We start from the raw sequence: 21,810 nt of genomic DNA, 5'->3' as shown, positions 1-21,810 counted from the left end.
CCCAGGCAAAGCCAGAATGAAATGTGGTTTGAAATCCTGGCTAGGGGAGGAAGTAGGGACTTCACACATAGTTACTTTTAAAAGGAGACCAAAAACCTTTGTATTTAATAAATGGAATTTTGACAAATGATATAATCTTTTATGATGTCTATCTTAATTATACCAAAAAATCCTAAAACATTTAAAAATAACCATTCGGCAGTAGATGGATGTCAGGTTTTCTTTCCACAAGGAATTTGGCACCTCGAGTACCTCCATGTGTGTGAAACATCTGTCAAGATGAAGGCTGAGTTGCCCGCATCCACGGGTCTATAACCCTGGAAGTAAACGTTCCTTGCTTAGAGCTCCCGCAAGGCCTCCGCTTCCCTGCACAAAGTGGGCTCCTGGGAAAAAGGGATTCAGGCAGCAAGAGTCAAGCACATGCTTCCGCAAGCAGCAAAGTAATCTTGAGAATCCTCACTCTGGGGTGGTCCAATATTTTTAACAGTAGTCTGCAAGCTCCACAAACAAGAGCTCCTGTAGGTAGGTCTCTTGAGCTTTGCTCTGCTGTCACCTGATTGCGGCTATTAACTGTCAGTGGTATGGATTGTTAGAAAGACAGACCACAGGCCTGCAATAGAATCACTTAAAGTTAGGGCTCCCCTGGCAGTAAACCAAGCTTTAACACCTAACCTGACTGCAGTTTCAACCTCTCAGGAATGTAACCTTTAACCAGCCAAACTGGAACTTTCTGGAGGTAATGCCCTGGAAGACCCTTCCCCCTTAGGAGGGTGACCTTGCCTAAACAACGCATTCCTGGTTAATAAATCCCTTTTTTTGAAATGCCCTCTGTCTGTCTTTAAAAACCTTTCTTTTTCTGTAGCTCAGGGAGCTCCTTTCTTTTTACTTTGTAGATGGGATGCTGACCAATTTATTAATCATTTTATGAAGTCAGATCTTAAAATCTACTTGGTTGAATTTGTTTTTTTTTAACAGGATTAAGCAATAAGCTTCTTAATCTTACAGATTCCTTTAAAAAATAAAAACCAACAGCAGATAATAAAGTGATCTGAATTAACACAGGCACAGATAGAGATAGGTGACTTTTGTTTCAGCTGCAAACAGCTTTCAAGGGTATTATGGCCCCTCATACTTAACACATCACCTAATGCTTCAGAACCTCAACATAAGGTGATTTCCATGTTAAATGCAGTTTATCATCTTGTCTTTTCTTTCTAATTATTGTGTCTTTATACCTTGCATTTGAAGGTGAATATTTAACTGTATGCAACCAGTATAAATACATCGCAAGCAAAGAGCATTCAACTGTTGGCAGGCTGTATTTTCTTTCTTTATAGAAATAAAAACTCTCAGGGCTGAGGATAGTATACCCAAAAAGTCTGAATGCTATAAAAAGTAGTCAAGCCTTAGGCAGGACTTGTAAGAAACCAACAATAGTATTTGTGTAGTGTTTAACAGTTTACCAATTGTCTGTACTGACTATATTTCTCAAAACTGCAGTCCAGCTCCAACCTCACTTTAACAGTAATCACGACAGGTCCTGGGGCAAAGTGCTGCCCTTCAGCTATGAAATGGGCAGAATGAATATAATGCTTACTTTTATAAACTATTTCAGCTTGTTTGTGTATACAGAATGGAACTGTTAGTATATACAAAATGTGCTTAAATGAGCTACACAAGTGTTAAGCACTGTTAAAACCTGTCTCCCCCTAAAACATCAAATCCACTAACCACCAGTCTCAGTTAATGGCACCCTTGTCCCCAAAGCACCACTTTGGCCTTTCTCCCCTCTGCCCCCATACTTCTTGTCTGAACACTGGCTTCGGGCTGCTCTGCAGCACCCCCCACGACGACAGGTGCCCCCACTCCTGGTGCTCAGGGCCAAGGCAGCTGCTGCTCCCTAATGAACCCGTCATTCTCCACTCCCTGCCCTGGCCCAAGTCTCTTCTTTCCTTCTGATGTTTTCTATTTAAACGCTTTCATCTTCCACAGGCTTTATACTTTTTGCAATAGCAGCTGATCTTATTTTTTTCTCGCCAGGATGAGTTTCAGGATTGCGCTGCTCTGAAAGAGACACAGATCTCAGGTGCACATCACCTCCATTTGAGTGACAAGGCGGCACCTCCTCACCAAGGCAGCATCTAGGTGGGAAGTGTATGTGCAGAGAAAGGGCTGTGGGTGGGGTGGAGATGTATGTGGAAGAAAATAAAAAATAAAAATCAGGGCCACTATAAGGGAAACTGTAAGGTCAGATAGACTGGCAGAAGGTCAAAGGAGGCAGAATTGATGCTCCTAACAAGGAGAAATAGAAAAGAAGGGGTCATGGGTCCCAAGGAAGTCCAAACCTAATGGCAAACAACACTAAGCCTCAAGGCTTGAGAAGAGGCCCTGGGTGGGGGCATCCTGGCCCCACTGAACTAGAAAGGCAGTTGCACCCTTTGAAACTGTTCTGCCCTCTGGGTTTGGGGTGGGAGCAGCAGCTCTGGGGTAGGAGGGTGATCTCTGAATAGGTGTGGGGATCTTTTCCCATCTTTCCGTTGTTCTGAAGATAGTGCCTGGCTTCTATTGAGATGTCTGATCCACATACTAGTCTCCTGATCAAATGGTTGTTTGGCTACACTGTTAGTCTTCTCATTTTTTGCAATATCCACAGGCTGAGAATCTTGAAGGTCTGCTGTCTTTTTGCTTTGCTATTCTGCTTTTAAGTCATTTCTCTCTTCTTACATTTCACCATAAGCAGAAAGAACCAAGCCAACCAGCAACACTTTGCTTAGCAATCTCTTCAGCGAAACACCCAGCTTCAGCACTTGCAAAATCCGCCTTTCACAAAAACACTGAAACACGAAGACAATTCAGCCAAGTTCTTGCCACTATACAACAAGGATCGCCTTTCCTCCAGCTTCCAATAACACAGTCCTCATTTCCATCTGAGACCTCATCAGAATGACCTTTACCATACTGCAATTCTATGAAACAATGGTGACATCTGCTGTCTGTGCTTGCCAAATTGCCTTTAAATTCACAGCAATGTAGGCTTTTTCTAACATGCATCTCAAAGTCTTCTGGCCTCTTCCCATTGCCCAGTTCTAAAGCTGCTTCCACATTTGTAGGGATTTGTTACAGAAGCACCCCACTTCTTGGAACCAATTTCTGTCTTAGTCCCTTTGTGCTGCTATAACAAAGATGCCATAGACTGGGTGGCTTAAATGACAAACATTTCTCAAGGTGTCTGCAGATTTGGGGTCTGGTAGAACTGCTTCTTGCTTCACAGATGGCCGTCTTCTCACTGTGTCTCCACATGGTGCAAAGAGGGCTAGAGACCTCTCTGGGGTCCCTTTTATCAGGGCATAGTCCCATTAATGAGGGCCCTACATTCATGACCTTAACTATTCCCCTAAGCCCCATCATATAACACCACCACCTTGGCAGTTAGTATTTCAACATGAATTCGAGGGGGACACTTGGAGTTGCCGGTCTTTTTAATTTAGTCATTCTACTGGGTGTGTGGTGGTATCATTGTGATTTTAGTTTCCATCTGGTATCATTTTCCTTTTGCCTGAATAACTTTCTTGTGCGGATCTGCTAGTGAAGAACTCTTGTGACTTTTGTTTGTCTGAAAAGTCTTCATTTTGTCTTTAGTTTTAAAAGATGGGGAAGGAAACTCGGTGTCTTGATTCCTCTTTCCTGCTCCTCGCTGAACAGAATTCCTGTGCATCTCTGCCATGTGGGAGGTGGAATGGAGGTAAGAGGTTTGTGCAAAGCCCCAGCTCCTCTCTCTCTACATGGGACCCTTCCTTAGAGCTTCTTGAAGAATCTAACTGGGTAGTCCTGACTCCGCTGATCTTTATTTGTCCTAGGGGATGGGAGATCTATGTGGATTTGCGAGTGGGAGAGGGTGTGAGAAAAGAAGTGTGGGGTTGTGCACAATAGGGTGAGTGTGTTTATGAAACAATGGTGACATCTGCTGTCTGTGCTTGCCTAACACTTCTGGGATAATGCTGTTACTTTCTCTTTTGTTGTTTGGAAGTTCTCCTTGAAGTCTAACTGTAGGTCAGACTGTCATTTTCTATGGTTGGGGGAATGAATGCCATTTCATGAGTATGAAAAAACATACAAAGAGTTGGAAACCACTGACTTGGGTCCACACCACTAGACGCCAGGCCTCCTTTATTTGGCTCCTACCAGCAACTTCACTCACTTTAACATCCTAGCTACTCTCTTGGATGCCAGAGGGCAAATGGAGGGGAACAGAAGAGAACGTGGCAGTAGGTCCCCTAAGGATTGCATAGCAGTCGCTTTCTTCTCTTAGTGCTGGTCCTGGGTCCCCCATGCCTGGGGAGAGAGAGGGGTGTTAGAGTTGAGGTTTAGCAGGGCAGCACACAGAGCCCAACCGTATCAACCTCCTGTCTCACAGAAAGGCAACATGTAACCCATGTGGGGGGAGTAGCTTCATCTGCGCGCCCCATCGTGGCTTTGGGGAGGGCAGGGCAGTGGCTAGCCCCCTGGTTAGAAAGCCAAAAGCTCCTGTGAAGTTTCATCACGCTAATGTGGGTGGCCAGCTTCCAGCTGGATCTCCTCCACTCCCCCTCACTCCCCTCCACCCCAGGAAGGCTGTGAAGCCTGGGGCGATGGGCACCGGGGAGCTGCGCCGAGTCTCATTTGGAGCCCTCGGCCGGCGTAGACCTCGCTTTCGTGGAGGAGACACGCCTGCCCAGCCAATCGCCTGCCTTGGCGCCGCACTCTCCACGCTCATTCCCGTTGCTTGGCGGTTTTGGAGGTGCGGGCCAGCTCCGGGAGTCATTCCCCTGCGCTGCGAGACAGCCTCGTCTTCCGCCCCGTGTCGGGGAGAGCTCGCTCAGGTTCCGCTGAAGCTCCAGGTACACCAGAGCCAGTCTCGGCCTGGAGCGCCCTCTGGCGGTGCTAGGCGCCAGGCCTGGGATTGAATGAGCTGGACATTGCCTGCCAGACGGCGGAGCTCCGAAACCTTTCTGCCTGGCGTGTTACCTAGACTCCCTCCAAGTCCAGCACTACGCCTCAGGCTGATGCCAAATAGGCACGAGGCAGCCTTAGACAGCTTCTGGGACCAGAATGGTAGCGGTCCAGGGAGGGCCAAGGTGCGGCCAAGGGCGACTTCGTCAATGTGGACATTTAGTTGTTGGTCCTGGAGTCATATCTGCCTTTCTTCTCTTAACTAGTCACTGTCCAGAGGAGCTGTACTGGTTTCCTTGGCTTCTTGGTGGTTTACCAACCTCATTGCCATCACAGCTGAGCTACCTCCCTTCCTGGACATTGAAGCAGGAGGGGTGCAGCTGTGCATGTGGGGTTGGAGCCCTGGTTAGGCTGGCCGTCCTCAGGGCTTGGAGGAAGAGGAGGGCTCCCAATAAAACATAGCTTTGTCTATTCCTAAATAAAGCCTGAGGTGGCATTCAAGGCCCATCATAGTTCGCCTGTCTGGACTTGTTAGGCCAGGATACCCACCTTTGGGCCATTGGTCACTCATCTGTTCCCTGGCTGGGACTAAGGAAAAGTGGGAAGCCTAGGATGTAAAAAGTGCAGGCTAGCACCAGCAAGACCCTGAGACTGAGTTTCTTCCCTCCCACCTTTCCATCTTGCCTGCACTATAAGCCTTGAGCTCCCAGAAGGCAGAGACTGCGCCTGCTACTCCCCAGGTAGCCTCCCAGCCCAGCGTCTAGCAGGGCAGGGCTCACGGAGCTCAAGAAACATTTGTCCATATTTGTCATGGCCAAACTTTCCATCTTTCTTTCCTGTTGAGAAAAATGGCCCAGGTTGGGAAGAACACGTGACCTAATGGATTCTACTTTGGCCAGTGTCTGGACTTTTTTGTTTTTTTGCGGGGAGAACCCCATGCTGGTGTGAGATTCAGAAAATCCAAGCCAGAAAGTAAAGGGCATTTAATCCCACGAATTCTTTTTACATGCGGTGGAACAGAACCGGATAGTGACGATGACTTGCTCCAAGTCACCCGGCCACGCAGAGGCAGGGACAGGGCTACATAATTCTTCCACGACGTGACCTATCCCAGAAAGCGTACTGGATGCGCATCGAGTGTATCGACTTTTAACTTATCGAGCCTGGAACAATGAGCAGGCTCGATCCATTGCTTTGACTGCCAGCAAGTGCTGCTCACCGATTGGTCCTGGTGAGGAAACGGAGAAAAGTGCACGTGGGAGCCGAGGCAGCCCAGACGTGTCAGGGTGGGGGCCTGTTCCCGGAGAAGACATGGCGTCGCTCAGTTGTAGCACCGTCGTCTGCGTGATATGCTTGGAGAAACCCAAATACCGCTGCCCCGCCTGCCGCATGCCTTAGTGAGCTCGGGAGGGCGAGGAGGGGGGCTGAGTGTTGGGCCTGGCTGGGGCTGCGGGGCTGCGGGAGGGTCCGCGTAGCCCTCGGAGCTGACGCAGGCCTTGCACTCTGTTACAGCTGTTCGGTGACTTGTTTCCGGAAGCATAAAGGTAAGGCCCCGGTGTCCCTGCCCCAGCCCTGCGCCGCGCCCCGTGCGGGGCAGCCCCCGCTCCCTACCGGCGTCTCGGGACCGCGCTCCCTCCGGGCCTCGCCCGCCCGATCCTGTGGGAGGGCCTCTGCCTGTGAGAGCATCTCCGGAGTTTGAACATTCAGAAACTTCTGCGCTGACTTTCCTTCTATGTACCGTCCTTTTTTTTTTTAACTTTAAAAATAGGCGACGACTTGACTAACAGCAAAAGTCGATCCTGGCTGTTTCTTCATCTTAGTATTCTGACGCAGCCCCTCATTGGAAGAAGCTGGATGGCTAAAGTTAATGTTTTATTTTTTTTTTAAATAATGTCTTGTTAGAACAGTGAGGTACATTAGAGAGATGATGTACTGCAAGGAGCGATGCTGTTAATGTTGTCAGGTCTACATTTTAATTCTCCAATCCCGCACTTGGTCTCAGTCCCCGGGGACCCTTTCCACTACCTCATGCTTCCTACTCTGACATTAAACTTCCCCATTGCTGCTTCTACTTCATCCCCTCCGGTCTTTGGCCCTTTTTTTGTTTGTTTGTTTAAACCTGAGTATCCGGAGCATTTTCCGCTCAAGATAGATAGAACTGCTTTGTTGGAAATGGGGTTGGGGAGCCGTGCCTGGACCACGTCCCTCTCGCCCTGCAGCCCTGTGAGGACGCTCCACGAACCCCTAGGTCAGGCAGGAGCTCTTAACTATCTGGTCCTGCTACTGCCAGGGTGATTTTTCTGAAATGTAAATTAGAGTAATTCACATCCACGTTGAAAACCCCTTTCTCTAGCAAAGGAGGTCAGTGGTTGTTAACCTGGGTATTGCTCTTTCTAGGGAGACAGAGGGTCACATTGTGTTGTCACTGTCGCTGAGGAGGGGTTGGCCGTACTGAGGTTAACTGGTATTGACTCAGACATCCTGCGGGAGTCAGACTATCCTACAGCATTAAATACCTTTCTGCCCTAGCACAGCAGCACCCTTGCTGAGAGACTCTGTCTTGGAAGAAAGGTGAACCTCCCTTGTGTTGTGGTCTTTTGCTGCTTCTACTTGTGCCCCAGCCACCTGCCAGGCCTGCCCTGCTAATCAGCTGGCAGTTGCTCATCACCGTCTCCTTGCATTTGCCCCTATTCTTTCAAGGGTCGGGTCCTGCTATAGACCCCTCTGCCAGGAATGCACTTTCCACCTGGCAACACCTCTCCCTGCCAGACTCCTCTTGGTTGGCTTCTTGGCTTTCTCACATGAATTAGATCAGACTCATTTTATCCGTATCTCTAGCTGTCAGCCATAAGACTGAACCCCTCTGAGAGGGGCCTGAGGACTTTCACATGTGTATTCCCAGTAGCACATGGTGCATGCAAATTTGTTATCTGAAACTGCTGAGAAAATGGTTTGATGCTAATTGAAAATAGTGTGCCACTTAATTGTGGTGAAAGCCACAATTAGGACAGTGAGGATTGGGACAGACCCTACAGATGCATGAGGTCTGTTCCCTCAGCCCTTCCACCAGGCCCATGATGGCTTGTTCTTTTTCTTATACTGCCTCTTGATCTGATCTTTCACATTCTCTCTATCCATCTCCACCCCACTCATAGCCCTTACCCTGCACATACACTTCCCACCTAGATGCTGCCTTGGTGGGGAGGTGCCACCTTGTCACTCAGATGGAGGTGATGTGCACCTGAGATCTGTGTCTCTTTCAGAGCAGTGCAATCCTGAAACTCAACCTGGTGGGAAAAAAATAAGATCAGCTGCTATTGCAATAAGTATAAAGCCTGTGGAAGATGAAGGTGGGTTAACTGACTTCAAACAAACAAAACCTGGGAAAGGGTTCAAATAGAAAACATTGGAAGAAAAGAAGAGACTTGGGCTGGGGCAGGGAGTGGAGAATGATGGGTTCATTAGGGAGCAGCAGCTGCCTTGGCCCTGAGCACCAGGAGTGGGGGCACCTGTCGTCAGGAGGTGGGGGGGTACTGCAGAGCAGCCTGAAGCCAGTGTTCAGGACAAGAAGTATGGGAGCAGATGGGAGAAAGGCCAAAGTGGTGGTTTGGGGCTGAGGGGTGGACCTTGCTGTTGGGAGTCTTCAATCACGGCTTTTCAGGTCTACAGCCATGGGCCTGGCTGGGGCTGTCAGTTCACCTGAGCCGGGTCCAGCAGGGAGATTGCTTGTGGCCTAGGTCGCCTGCTGCTGCTCTGGGTTTCTCATAGCTTATAGCAGGAGTGCGGGCTGCCATCCCAGCCAGCCAGCCAACCTCTCCTTTAATACCTTATGGGTGTCATGCACCATGCCAGGCTCTGAAAGCAACCCCTCCTGGTGCCACCAGAAGTATTGAACATTCACACCAAGGGGATCGCCCGTTTCTGCCCTTTGAGAAGCTTGTTGGGTTCAGGCAGTGCCAGAAATTTGTCCATGCTGAAAGCACAGGCGATTCACATTGGCGGGTTTTTATAGAGCATCTAAGTTTTTGGCCCATAACAGGGCTGGAGCCATAATGGGGAAGTAGGGTGATAAGAATTAGAGTCAGGCTCTAAGCCCAAAGACCACAGAGAAACATAGTGTGTGAATACTTAGATGCATTTGTTAGACCCACCAGTTCTTTCACTTACTTCCCTAAGAGTGTTGTGCAGTCACAAAATTCCAGAGAAAAGAGGTTATTTTTGTTTTGTCTGTGCCTGCTTACACACCTGTTACTGTATATGTGCACATGTTTATTAGAGTAGGTAAAATCTGGTCCTCGGCTTTCATTTTAGTCACAAACAGCTGATTGTGTTATATATTCTTTAGATGACGATGACTCTATAGCTGATTTTCTCAATAGTGATGAGGAAGAAGACAGAGTTTCTTTGCAGAATTTAAAGAATTTAGGTAAGCCTATGCTGTGCTTGTTCATTCCTTTGTCAACTATTGAGATACATGTAATCTATTGTGTAGAATGTAATTTTTTGAAGTTCTTAGTTTGTCATGGCAGGCAGAACCCTTCCCACAGCCACATGATTCTGTGGGCGCCCAGGGCTTCCACTCCTCCCTGCTGTAAGGCCATTGGGATCCTCCTGCTGGCTTTGTGAGTGAGCAAAATTCTCCTTCAGGGCTTGATTCAGTTTTTCTTCCCTCAACTAAACTTTTCTTGACCTTTTGTCTCTCTCACTCCCTCACTCAGAATTAGGCACTTCTATAGCAGCTTCCCATGGTGCCTTATAATATCTTATCACATTTTATGGCAATTTCTCTCACCAGTCTGTAGGTCAAGGGCTGCATTTATTCCCATGTCCCTCATGCTCAATTTACAATCCAGCCATTAATGCAGATTGGGTAATCCCAGGACTTGACTTTTTAAGGGGATGTGGCTGTTAATATGCCCAGCATTTTGTAGGACAGCTCAGCGAGTCTTTATAGCAGTTATAGGTGTGTAAATAATGGGTGGAAGAGTTCCTAAAGGTGGTCATTACTTTGATTCTTCCCATTTCACAGTCAGGCTGACTTAAGTGCTTTGCACCCAGTCCTGTGGTAGTGATTAGACTAAGGGTGGAGCTGAGCTGTGGAGAGCTGTGAGCAGACTTGTGAACTCAGGCACCATACAGATGTGTCAGTTCACTGCTACCAATCCTGCTTCACGGGGATCAAGCACTTGCTTAAACGTCACGCCAAGTATTTGGTATAACTGTCCTCACCAAGAACCTTCATGCCTGTGAAGAAAACATGTCAACAACTTACCATTGTTGCTCTATCTGTACTGGTAAAATATATTTTTAGCTTGAATGACATAAAGCTAAAATATTTGTAACAGTACCAAAAATAAGAATCTGTGGTAATGTTTAACTTGAAAATAACCCGATAAGCTGGTCTCACCTTGTTTATATGAAGCATTGGGTTAATTTGCAGGTTTAAAGGTTAAGGGGATTTTTTGATTGATGAACAATATTCTTGATGTATTACACTTGAAACACTTGGCTTTCGGCTATCTCTACCTGTTCTCACTTAAAGTCCGATTGGCTTTCTTTCCTTGTTGATTTTTAGGGGAGTGTGCGGCATTAAGAAGCTTACTACTCAACCCACACCTTAGAGAGTTGATGGTCAGCCTTGACCAGGGGGACAACAAGGCAAAGCTCATGAAAGCCTGCATGCAGGAGCCTTTGTTCGTGGAGTTTGCTGACTGCTGTTTAAGGATTGTGGCACCGCCCCAGAACGAGGATTCCTAAAGGGGATTATTATGCTGCTCAGTCAGGTTTGTGCTTGACTCAGAATCTGCCTGCTCCCTCTTCCAGGAGCTCAGCTAGTACGGGGCCCTGAGCAAGTGATTTCCAGGATGAAGACCTGCTGACGTCGGATAGGCCATGCACAGCTTCACCTCCCTTGATGTGGGCTTGTCTCAGGCACATGGGGGCACTCAGTGTGGCAAACCCTTTATGGGAAGAGAATTTGACATTCAGATGGTTGTTTTTAAATGTTTTATTTTTGGTACAGTTAAGATAGACATCATAAATGATATTTATCAAGTTTCACACCCATTTCAGTTAAAACTTGCTCAGTTACTAAATAAAATCAAGACATGGTTGTATGGTACACTGCATTGCTCATTATAGGTTTATAAGCTAATGCTTGAAATTACATTTAAAAAGTCAACAATAGTAAAGTTTTGTTCCCTTTAAGGAACTAAATGCAGAATTCTGCCAGCCAAAACTTTAGAGCTAATATCAAGCTGACTTCCCTGCTGGTGGGGACCAGGGGGTGCCCCACGGTCCTGATGGACACTGCTGAGTTATCTGTGAAGGTAGTGAAGTATAGTGGAGTTCTCCGTGGTCCTGATGTTTTCTTAGCCTTGGTTGGTACTTACTAACCCTGACAGCTGTCAGGGCTTGAAGTGCAGACAGGAGCCAAGCCTAGTGGTGCAGTCACTGCTGCAGCCCTTGGCATGCAGGCGGCAGCATTGCCTCTCGTGTGGTTGGAGTCACTGTGGGAGGTTGATTAAATGTCTTTGGCAAGACAGCTGGCAAGAAAAGGCCTTAGAGAATAAAGGCACCAGTGATCACCCAGCTAGGTGAGGATGGAAGGTGAGAGATCACACGTGGCCCAGCCTGTCATTCCAGCAGAATCTGATTAAAGCCAGTAACGCTGTAGGGTGAAGGCTCAGGGCAGATGTCAGCATAGCGCAGTGGAGACTTTCTGCAGTGAAACTTTATGGAGCCCTGGGGAGAGAGGCAGCTTAATTCCAGCTCCCAGGAGAGCCGGGGGCCTAAAGGCACCTTACAGAGCAAATGCTAGAAATGCTGAGGTGTGGACAAGCAAGTGCGGACAGTCCCTGACTTATGATGGTTCAAAAGCAATTATGTATTCAGTAGAAACCGTACTCTAAAATTTTGAATTTGGATCTTTCCCTGGCTTGATACTTGGGGTGCTGGGCAGTGGCAGCGAGCCACAGCTCCCAGCCAGCCACACGAGCATGAGGGCCAATAGCTGCTGTACTTCAAACCATTTTCCTGTTCACTTTGAGTGGTATTCAGTAAATCACATGAGGTATTCACTTTATTATGAAAGAGGCTTTGTATTAGGTATTTGCCCAACTGTAGCCTCGTGTAAGTGTTCTGAGCACATTTAGGGTAGGCTAAGCTACTATGTGCAGTATAGGTGTATTAAATACATTTTCGACTTCCAGTGTTTTCAGTTTGTGGTGGGTTTATCAGGATGTAACCCGATTGCAAGGTGAGGAAGATCTGTGCTGGTATGAGTCACAGCAGCAGCAGGATTGAGTTAGTAATCAACGTTTTCCCCTCATTTTAAAACAGTCGCAAAGTAATAAAGCTGTATTAAAATGTAATACTTCCCATCCATTCAGTGAGACAGATGAAAACACTAGAAGGGAGCTCTCCCCTACTGGGAGTATCACCTGTGATTCTTACAACTGCTTAAAGCTGGAAGATCAGACAGTGTTTCCACCTGGCTAGCCCATGTGTCGTCGTCGTCCTATTGTAATTCCACTGGTAAGGAGTTCAATGTTTGCTTCCAGCAGCCTTGTCACTTACTCCTGGCTGTGACCCCATGTACTAGGTTGAGTATTAGCTCTTTTAATATGCCGGCTTTCTCCCTGGCTGCCCATAAAATAAAAAAAGAGCATGTGGACCACTTACTCACCCACTTGCTATTTCTTCAGCTAGAATGGGAGATAAACCAGGTAATATCACTGGAGGAAACCTGGTGCTAAACCCAGTGCCACTGGAGGGAGTAAACCTTTATGAAAGCCCACAATTTTTGAAAGTGGGACTCAGTTAAAAGACTCAGAGGTGATGCTAGAATCCTTAAAGGTAGTTTTTAAAAAGTAAAAAGACTCTGGAGAATTCCTAGTTGTAATGGTGGAAACAATCCAAACCTGTGGCCAGGGGGGAAGCCCAGGCTTCCGGCTTCCCTGTGGGGCCAGGCTGCTCTTGTCCCAGCCTGTCATGCCTCCTGCCTTCTGTGGTGGGGTGTGAGGGACCCGGGGCTGCCGTGGGCAGGACTGCCATCCCATCACAGCTTACCTGAGGCCGTGCTCGGATGGATGCCACGCCAGCTTGTTTTTGTTGTGCTGTCTGGACGCTGCAGCTACTGGGGCTGCCTGTGGGGAGCTGGAGGCAGGCCCTGACCACCAGTTTCCTCTGAAAGCTGTGTACACCCACAGCCGCGTTGGCCAGGACCAGCCCCAGGGGCCAGAGGTGGATTATTGCCCCCAGGAGCCTGGTCCGTGCCTGGGGCAGTGGGAAGGAGCTCTGGGAAAGGGAAGCTTGAGACAAGTGTTTTTCTTCCACACCGTCCAGTTCTTCTGAAGCAAGGAAGGCCATTCTGATCTTAAAAAGAGGACACTACTTTATAGCCTTTATTAGCTCTCTTAATGGAAAATGGAAACCAAAACCATCTTTAATAAATCAGCTTAATAAAGTGAACTAACAGGCCTGGCTGTGAACACTGGATGCCTTCAATGGACCGGCTCCATGTGCTTAAGCCTTACATATGCTACTTTATGGTGCATCAGTGAGATCTCAATAAGGCTGTTAATTTTTTAAAGTTCACCCTTGAAGGTATACAATCCCATGGTTTTCAGTATGTCCCAGAGTGGCCTGTGCCACGCATTACTGGGCACTGCCAGCCTTACATGAGCAACATGGCGCCATGCACTTGTCAGTGGCAGGGTCCAGGTTCCCACCTGGGTCCTTCTGGCACCAGAGCACCCACTGCCCACCCTGACTTTTTGAGGCACCAGGACACCCACTGCCCACCCTGACTTTTTGAGTCAGATACTCACTCTCCACTTCTGCCAGGCGTGCTTGATGACCGTGGCAGCCATATGCAGCCTCTGGACGTGTTTCCGAGTTAACCAGGAACGAATGGCTAAAGGGTTTACCCAGACAGGGGAGGGAGAAGTGTTCCTTAGAGCTGTGCTGACCTGGCTCTGTAGCAACACCAGAGCTGCTGCAGAAGTTGGACAGAGGTTAATTTTTCAATGAATGTCTCCTTCCTGCCACTACATAAACTAAGGTATTCAACTCAATACATAAAGCAAAACTGGCTCTGAAAAAACCCTCAGACTTGGAGGTAGCTACGCACTGAAGGGGCAGCTGGAAGCAGGCTCACATCCGCCTCAGCCTCAGTCTGGGGCAATGCCCAGAGAACAAGAGGCATCTGAATAGTCTGTATCTTTAAGAATTTTTTTTTTCTTGGAAAGCCTCAGTTAAATTTGTTTGCTTGCCTTACGAATGCATGAATGACACTTCCATACATGCACATGCTGGTGAAGGTAAACACCACCTCATACCTCACCAGCCTAGGCAGTTGTAGTGTTCCCCTGTACCATTTTTTTAAGCCTTTACACAGAAACCTTACAATGGTGGTGTCATCTAGGTTTGAACAACATATTGGAAATGGTTTTCCATTCAATTAAAAATGTTCTTCAAAAAGACTTAGTAGCTGCATTATAAGAATGGTCCCTAATATAGAAGTTAACTTCATCGCTGTCAGGTATTCAGGTTGTTTCTAAGTATATTTTTCAAAACAAGACTTTGAACATGGTTCCTGTATCTCTTCCTTTGATGAATCAAATCTTGTTTTTACCTTCTATAACTTATACAAGCCCCAGAGCCCAGGAGGTAATGACTTATCATGAAAGAAAGGCAGCATAAACAGCTATCTAAGTCTGGAAAAGAGGAATTAAAGGCACATTTTTAGCCTCTGCTATGTAAAGAATGCCCTTATGTGGTGTGACCTGGTTCCACTGAACTGGCAAGCGCTCTGGGTGAGGTGCGGGGAGTTCCAATCCCAGCACCCCACAGGATGTGCCATCATCTGGAGGCTAGGACACAGTTTTGCCATATGGGGACTTAGGAGCAGCATTTCAAAGGGAACAGGTATGTAGGGTTTGTGCATTCACTGGTGGTGGCCGGCCAGGGCCCCGTCTGACCTACCTGCCTGGATGAGCACGGCAGCCCGCCTCTGCCTCTCCAGCTTGCGGAGCCGGTGTCGCCTCCAGCCACCCTGGATGTGGCGGGCACACTGCTCCAGCACCTGGGCACGCCCATGTTCCAGAAGCTGCAGCTGGGAGAAGGGGCATCCACCGAGGTCCTCAGCCTCTTCTCCCTCCACCCTGAGGAGAGCATGCGGCTCGTTCCTATACTCCCCGCTTCTCACCCCAAACCAGCTTACCATGCAGTCAGTCATGAACACCTTGGTCCTGCCGCAGTGCACGGGGGCCGGTGTGGGCTTGGCTGGGCCATCAGGTGTGGCTGCTGCCCGAGGTAGAGCTGGCAGAGCATGGAGGATATCCTGGAGAAGAGGCTGCAGCACGGCCTCCTTGCTGTGCGGAGACCGTTCTGGAGGATGGGAGATGGCCCATCAGTCCTTGGGGCACCTACACACTGATCTTAAGACCCTGGTCTGGTCTCCCCAGCATTCCACAGGCTTCTTTCCTGCTGTTCCTGCTTCTAACCATTTCCCCCTCCTTCCTTTTTTTCGGGAATCCAGAGCCCCCCCACATCGTCCCTCAGGCCCCTGGCTGTTCTGAGGAATCATAGAGTCTGTACTTGTGGTCGTGCCCTAGACTGGCCTGCAGCTGCCATTCCGGGGTCCCTTGGAGAGGGGGTAAAGGTCACTCTGATGTGGAATCCCAGGCTCCTCACCCAGCATTTGTTTCAAAGGCCCAAACATGCTGAGGGTCAAACAGGGCAGCTGGGTCACACCCTCAGCCCCTGACCTATTCCCCACCACGGACGGACGGGAAAAGGGGGAACAACCCCCATCTCGTGGAGGCCCAGCAGGTCCCCCTGCCTGCCCTCCCACATCTCTCAAGGCTGACTCCTGTAGAGGGAGGATTTACCTGAGGGCTCTGGCCACCTTTAGCTGCCCAGTGCCTCTCTGGAGACAGAGGCTGCCAAAGGAGATGCCGCAGATGAGAAACAGCAGTAAAACCAAGCAGGGGCTAGGGAGCTTTGGGTAAGAGAGACAGAGCGGTAGAGCAAACCATGGAGAGATGGGGAGAAGAGAGGGAGAAAGAATGAAAGGAAAATGAAAAACTGCCTGAGATGAGAAAAACAAAGTGGAACTGTCCCACCTGGTCTGCTGGGCCCAGGGTAAGGCTGTGGGTAGGGTCAGCGGCTGCTGCGCTGGGTCCCACTGGGCAGGGGCTCAAGCCCTGCCCTTGGCCTCTTCTCAGCCTGTGCTGGGGCCTTATCACTCTCTCCCAGAGCCCCTGAATCAGGGCCACAGGCCAGAGCTTTTCCCTGAGATCTGTTTGCTGAGTGCCTTGCAGACATCTCTGCTCGGCAGCTTCCCCCAAACCTTCCCCACTGGCCAGGCACAGGCAGTCCCCTCTTTCCTCTCCCTCTACATGTAATCAGACACTTGCCAAGTTCTGACCAATTTCTTGCCACTGGTTCCTGACCATGCCCACATCTGCTCTCAACTCTGGTCTACCCAAGAACTTCACTCCCATGGCCTGCCATGGGGCCCCCACAACGGGCTCCAGAAAGGACAAGGCTGACATCACTCCCTTTGTCCCCTGAAGTGCCTCCAATCTGCCCAGAGAAAAGCCCAGCTTCCATGACTGGGCCCACCTGTCACCCCAGCCTCACCTCCTAGGAGGTGCCAGCAACACTGAACGGCCTGGAGTTCCTCACACACACAGTGCTGTCTTCTGTCTACAGGCCTCATGACTCTGTCATGTGGAAGGCCCTTCACTTGGCTAATCCCATCTAGCCTCAGGTATTACCTCCTCTAGGAAGCCCTCCCAGATTCACACCTCCCTAGAACCAACCACAGTATCCTATTCCTGCCTCTGCCTTTCCATGTTCCCCACTGTTTGTCTTTTGTCTGCTTCCCCCATTGGACCAAGAACCATGAACCATGAGGGTAGGACTGTTTTATTAATCTCTAAACCCAAGATGGCCCAGGGTAGGTACTCAGTACTAACAGTGGCTGAACAGATGACTGGCAAATGGTCTCCACTCACCTGAGCACCCTTCAGCAGGAGATGGGTTTTGGGGGCTAAGGGATGTGCGAGGACAGAGCATTCTCAGTAATTCATATCGTTCCACAAAGTTCTGGTGAGAGACCCTGAAGCCAAAGCAGGTGGAAGAAGAGAAGTGACTTCAGAACCAGCACAGTGTGGTTGGTATAACAGGAGTAATCCTACTGAATCTGCTCAACAACACAGCAAGGTGCTGCCCTGACCGTTCCCCCTGAATGGACAAGGTGGTGGTTCTGGAGAGGGGTCACCCAGCCAGAAGCCAGAGGAGACCATTTTCACAGGGTCTGATTTTCCTGCAGCCTCAGTCTACCAAAACAAAGCATCTGGCTCTTTCAGTAGGGGGTTTGTAGCCTCTCTCCTTCCAAAGGGGCTTGCAGGCCTCTCTCAGTCAACTGAATTGCTCCCTCCTGCACACACAAGCTTAGCCGTACCTCCCGCTATTCCTCTGACCCCACAGCCTCCTGATTTCTCTGCTGCTCTTCATGAGAGAGCATGTGACCTCTGATTATCTATACTTCCTCCTCCCCAGTCTGGCTTCTGTCCCTAACATTAAGCCGATGTGGCTCTTGGTGCAGCCATCAGCAAACATCGTACCCCCAAATCTCGTGGTCAGTGCTCTGGCCTCTCTGGGCAGCAGGTACTCAGCTGAGACCCATCCCCTGCAGAGCTCTCCCTCCCCCAGATTTTGGCAGCTTGACCCCTTTCCCTCCTACAGGCCTGAGCAGCTTAGGGGGGCCCTCCCTGCCCAGCCTAGAGAGCCTGTTAGTCTGCTGAACGGCATGTTGTGCTTGCCTAGCACTGGTTACCTCCATGCTCCTTGTTTCCACAGGAAGGGTGGACTCACCTGCCTTACTAATGCTAGAGGCAATGCCTGTACAACATAGTGCACAGGAAGTGAGTGGATAAGTGAATGAAAGCGGCCTGTCGAGATCCAGGTTGACTTCTGCAGACCTCTTTACCTTCATCTCCATCTCCTGCTCTGGGTTGGGAGGCTCTTGTTGGGCTTGAGTCCCAAGCTCCACCCTGGCAGTGGCCCTGCCCCTGCTGTGGTCAGTCCACTCACCGAATGGGGAAGCCGGCAGCACTGATGTGGATGGTCTCCACCAGCCCACAGGCCTCCAGCTGGCTCAGGACCTGCAAGGGTGGGAAGACAGTGTGGGTACCCGTAGCATGGGCTGGCAGGCCAGAAATGCCACTCCTGCAGCCTGGCAAGTGTGGATCTGCAGGCTCCTCTGAAGCTCGGCTGATGGGGGTATACCCTTTGGGGCAGTGGGAAATGGGGGACCATGAGAAATCTCCCTCCTAGAAAGGCTATCTCATCCCTTATCTCATGCATCCCTTATGTCATGCATGACTTCGGATACAGTTGAGGCAAGTGCTGGTCCCAGCTGTTTGACCACTCCCAATGGTACAGAGGCTCTCTGCCTCACAGGCAGGGAAACCCAATTTCTGTGTTTTATGTATCTTATACTTTGCAGGCAATAGAGTGAAGTCATAGCTGAGGGGCAGGGGAGGATATGTTATGAAGATTCTTCAAGGACCTGGACCAAGGTCTTTACCAGAGCATAGTGGTTCTGGCTGCAGACCCTAAGGCCACATTTACCAGTTGACTGTGGGACACTCTTTAGCACCGCCCAGCATGCATACCTCATCCACACCCCTCAGAGCCCGGTACCTGAGCAGTGGGCAGCTGCTGGCCAGAGTACTTTTGTGTGCATTAGAAAAAACTACCTTAGAATGGCTGATCTGTGTGTGGACTGCACAGTGAAGCAGACTTTAAGCTAATCATAGACACCCACCCCTCTAGACAGCTGCCATCTCACCAAGGCACGTAGCTTGGTGAGCAGGCAGCAAGATGCACTGGAGCCCCTACTAGCCTCCTTGGCTGGGTCACTGCGGAGTGCACACACCACACAACTGTACGTGACTTTGCCAAGCAGGGACACAAGCCCTCCCTCATGTCAGACCCATCCTGAGAGCCCAGCTCTGGTCATTCTATTTGAAGCAGACATTCTGCCCTTCAGCTCTCCAGGGCCTTGGCCAGATGGAGCTCTTTACCAGGCAGCTTTGGCACAGTGTGAAATACCTCCTCCCGGAGGAAGGTCTGTGCCAGGCCCTGACTGTTGGGCTTGATGCAGCGAATGTAGTGGGGTGTGGTGCTCTGCAGAACCTGGAGAAGCTGCTCCAGCGAGGCCTGCGGAGGGGAGAGACCACGTTAGGCAAGGCCTGGGGCTGCCCTGGGGAATAGACTGGCCCTGGTTAGTGACGGCAGCAAGCCCTCCCAACAGTCCTCCCAGCCCCAGGACCAGGATCTGCACATGCCCTGTGATGATACTGAAGGCTCCCACTAAGCAAACCCAGAGCACATTCCTCTCCTGACCTCCCCCACCCTCTCTGCCTCCAGAGACCCTTTGTGACCTGTGACCCTTCACCAGGTTGTCTCCCTCCCTCTGGTCAAAACCTGCCCCTGCCACCTCCCCGCCTCACCAGAGCATTCTGAGAAGAGCGTAATCTCAGAACCCCCTTCCCTTCAACCAGGCAATAGTTGTTGTGATTATACCCATCCTGTGTGTTGGACACCGTGCCCGGGGCTGACACGGGCAATCTGCTGCCATCTCCTAGCTCAGGGTCTAGGGGTCCCAGATGTAAGATGGGCCCCCTCAGATGTGTCTGAGACTGGGCAGGAAAGTGCTAATTAACCTGGGATCCTCTGGAGGCCTCCTCTGCAAGGTGAGGAAGGCTGAGAGGAAATGAACCAAGGAAAGAGGTGTTGGGGTACAGTTGAAGCAGCAGAGGTAAAGAGCACCCCAGGACTGGGGAGCAGGAAGTGCGAGAACTGAGATGGTGGGAAGCATGAGATGTGGGAGCAGGTGACAAGTCTGCTCTAGCCGAGGACAGAGTTTAAGCAGAGAACTGGGGATGAGCTAGGCCAGAGGTTCACATAACCAGCTCTTCATGATCACCCTCTCAGTCGTGGGCAAGAGGCCCCCACTGCCACCCACAGGCCTCTACGCTCCCCATCATGTTGGTTACACTGAAGGTCTCTGGCTTTTTCCTCTCTGTCTGCCACACGGACTGTCACTACTGTGCAGGTGAAGACCATGTCTACTTGAAGCATGGGGTGCTCCCCAGCGAAGAGCACTGTCCCTGTGTGGGACATCTGAGGTTGACGAGTGACCCAAGCATGTCATATCAGCACCACCAGACCCACCTTGAACTTGGACACTACAGTCAACGCAGGGGTCCTGCTGTGGCCAGAAGGCTCCTCCTGGGACTTCCCTTCAGGGTCAGGAGGAAATAGCACCTTGAGCAGAGGATCCTGAGATTGATGTAGGAGCCTAGTCAGCTCAGGGGGGACAGGGTCCTATTGTGAAAGGACAAGACAGCAGGTGAGGGCAGGTGGAGAGGTACCAGGGCTGTCTGCAAGCTTGCCAGCCCTGCTCACCCAGGCCCCAGAAGGGCTTCCAGGGGAGGGCAGGGCCTGAGTCCAAGAGGTGAATTGCCCCCTGAATGCCTAGAAACCAGATCAGGGAGACATAGGTCATTTATAGGCAGAATATGCCTAATTAGGCACCTCAGGCAGGTGGGCCCAAGAGGGTATCCTGGATTCTGGGAGGATGTTCAGGAGAGAGGATGCACGAAAGCAAACTTCCGTGTATGCACACTCATGACTCAGCATCTTGTTTCAAGCAGGGCCCTACAGGCCATGGCCCGGCCCTCACCTTGTTCTTCTCCACCAGGCCTGCCGTGTGGTACCGCACAGGCCCCGCATAATGCACCACGATGAAACTGGGCTCTGGGCTAAGCTTGTTGTGGCCCAGGCAGGGGCTGCCTGCCAGGGCACTCTCAATTCGTGTCTGCAGCTGGGCGGCACTGCTTGGCCGATTAAGGCGGCATTCCTGTGTGGGACGGGGTGGGCAGTCAGCCACAAAAATTAGGGGCTCACAACTCTTACAACCCCCCTGCCCCCAACCAGTATGGCAGCAGGGTTGTCACACAGGCATCACAGTGACCCTGACAGGGAAGGAATATAGGGAATAGCAAACCCATCTGGCAGACAGGGAGACAGAGGCACAGAAAGGGCACAGGATAGTGTCCAAGGCCCCAGAAAAGCCCAAAGACCAGCTCTGGTGCTCCGCATATTAGCTGACCCTTCCTACCTCGTTTATGAGGGAGCAAATGCTGATGGGGCTTCCCTCGATGAGATCCAGACAGGTCTGGTTATCTTGGTAGCTGACAAATGACCACTCGAGGCCCTCAACTGTGTATTCCTCCTAGGGGGCAAGGGGGAGGGGAGGGGTGGCAGGAGAAGGCAGCTGTGGTCTGAGGCCGACCGCCATCCCACGGCTGGCCTCAGGACCACAGCATATTCCAAAGCAGCATCCAAGGAGATCCTGGGATGGGGCTCGGGAGCCAGGATGAAGTAGAGGATGAGGGAAGCCCACCCCATTCACCTGCTGAGCCCGTAGGTAGTGAGCCACAAAGTGCTGCTGCAGCTTCTCATTGGCATAGTTGATACACAACTGTTCCAGACTGTTGTCGGTAAAGGACTCAAATCCATACACATCCAGCAGGCCTGGGAGGATTGGGGGAAAGCCATGAGGCCACTGCAAGGAGCAGGTGGAGGGTGCAGGACCACAGGGCCTGAGTGAGCCCGACATGGGCAGTGTATACCTCTGACCCTCCCCTGGAAGGAAGGCTGGATGAGGTGAAGGGCAGCTGAGGGCACTAGGTCCCAGAGAAGATTTTGTGTCCAGTCCAGTCTGGGCAGACTTGGTTTCACCAGCCCACCTGGTGTCTAGAATTCCATTCCATGAGCAAACTTCACTGGTGCCTC

The 21,810-nt window shown here is 50.3% G+C and overlaps 2 protein-coding genes across 10 annotated transcripts in view; one reads left to right on the top strand and one right to left on the bottom strand.

Annotated features, from left to right (window-relative positions):
- The first annotated feature begins 6,160 nt into the window (after window positions 1-6,160).
- On the top strand, window positions 6,161-11,050 carry ZNHIT3 (zinc finger HIT-type containing 3). Of its 2 annotated transcripts, XM_036911105.2 has the most exons (5): window positions 6,169-6,326; window positions 6,442-6,473; window positions 8,193-8,279; window positions 9,275-9,355; window positions 10,505-11,050. In XM_036911105.2, the coding sequence occupies exons 1-5, from the start codon at window positions 6,241-6,243 to the stop codon at window positions 10,684-10,686; spliced, it is 468 nt and encodes a 155-aa protein (XP_036767000.2). In that variant the 5' UTR covers window positions 6,169-6,240; the 3' UTR covers window positions 10,687-11,050. The 2 variants fall into 2 exon arrangements, with proteins under 2 accessions (XP_057357245.1, XP_036767000.2); XM_057501262.1 differs by lacking the exons at window positions 8,193-8,279; window positions 9,275-9,355 and having other exon boundaries at window positions 6,161-6,326.
- MYO19 (myosin XIX) overlaps window positions 10,919-21,810 on the bottom strand; it is a 30,720-nt gene continuing 19,828 nt past the window's right edge. For 3 of the 8 annotated variants that reach the window (XM_036911092.2, XM_036911094.2, XM_036911097.2), the window contains 12 exons: window positions 21,428-21,549; window positions 21,134-21,247; window positions 20,696-20,872; window positions 20,185-20,337; window positions 19,060-19,167; window positions 18,037-18,107; window positions 16,956-17,059; window positions 15,155-15,321; window positions 14,917-15,046; window positions 13,761-13,846; window positions 13,000-13,305; window positions 10,919-11,673 (listed from right to left, as the gene is read on the bottom strand). In XM_036911092.2, the coding sequence (XP_036766987.2) occupies window positions 11,566-11,673; window positions 13,000-13,305; window positions 13,761-13,846; window positions 14,917-15,046; window positions 15,155-15,321; window positions 16,956-17,059; window positions 18,037-18,107; window positions 19,060-19,167; window positions 20,185-20,337; window positions 20,696-20,872; window positions 21,134-21,247; window positions 21,428-21,549 (1,646 nt within the window). In that variant the 3' untranslated portion in view covers window positions 10,919-11,565. Of the gene's footprint in view, window positions 11,674-12,999; window positions 13,306-13,760; window positions 13,847-14,916; window positions 15,047-15,154; window positions 15,322-15,824; window positions 15,876-16,955; window positions 17,060-18,036; window positions 18,108-19,031; window positions 19,168-20,184; window positions 20,338-20,695; window positions 20,873-21,133; window positions 21,248-21,427; window positions 21,550-21,810 lie in introns of those variants that run through there. The other 5 variants (XM_036911095.2, XM_057501259.1, XM_036911099.2 and 2 more) reach the window with 5 other exon arrangements.

Source organism: Manis pentadactyla, chromosome 4 (genome assembly GCF_030020395.1).
Source record: "Manis pentadactyla isolate mManPen7 chromosome 4, mManPen7.hap1, whole genome shotgun sequence".
NCBI classification, from domain to species: Eukaryota; Metazoa; Chordata; class Mammalia; order Pholidota; family Manidae; genus Manis; species Manis pentadactyla.
Note: the sequence above shows the minus strand (reverse complement) of the source record. Positions and strands in the feature narration are given on the sequence as shown.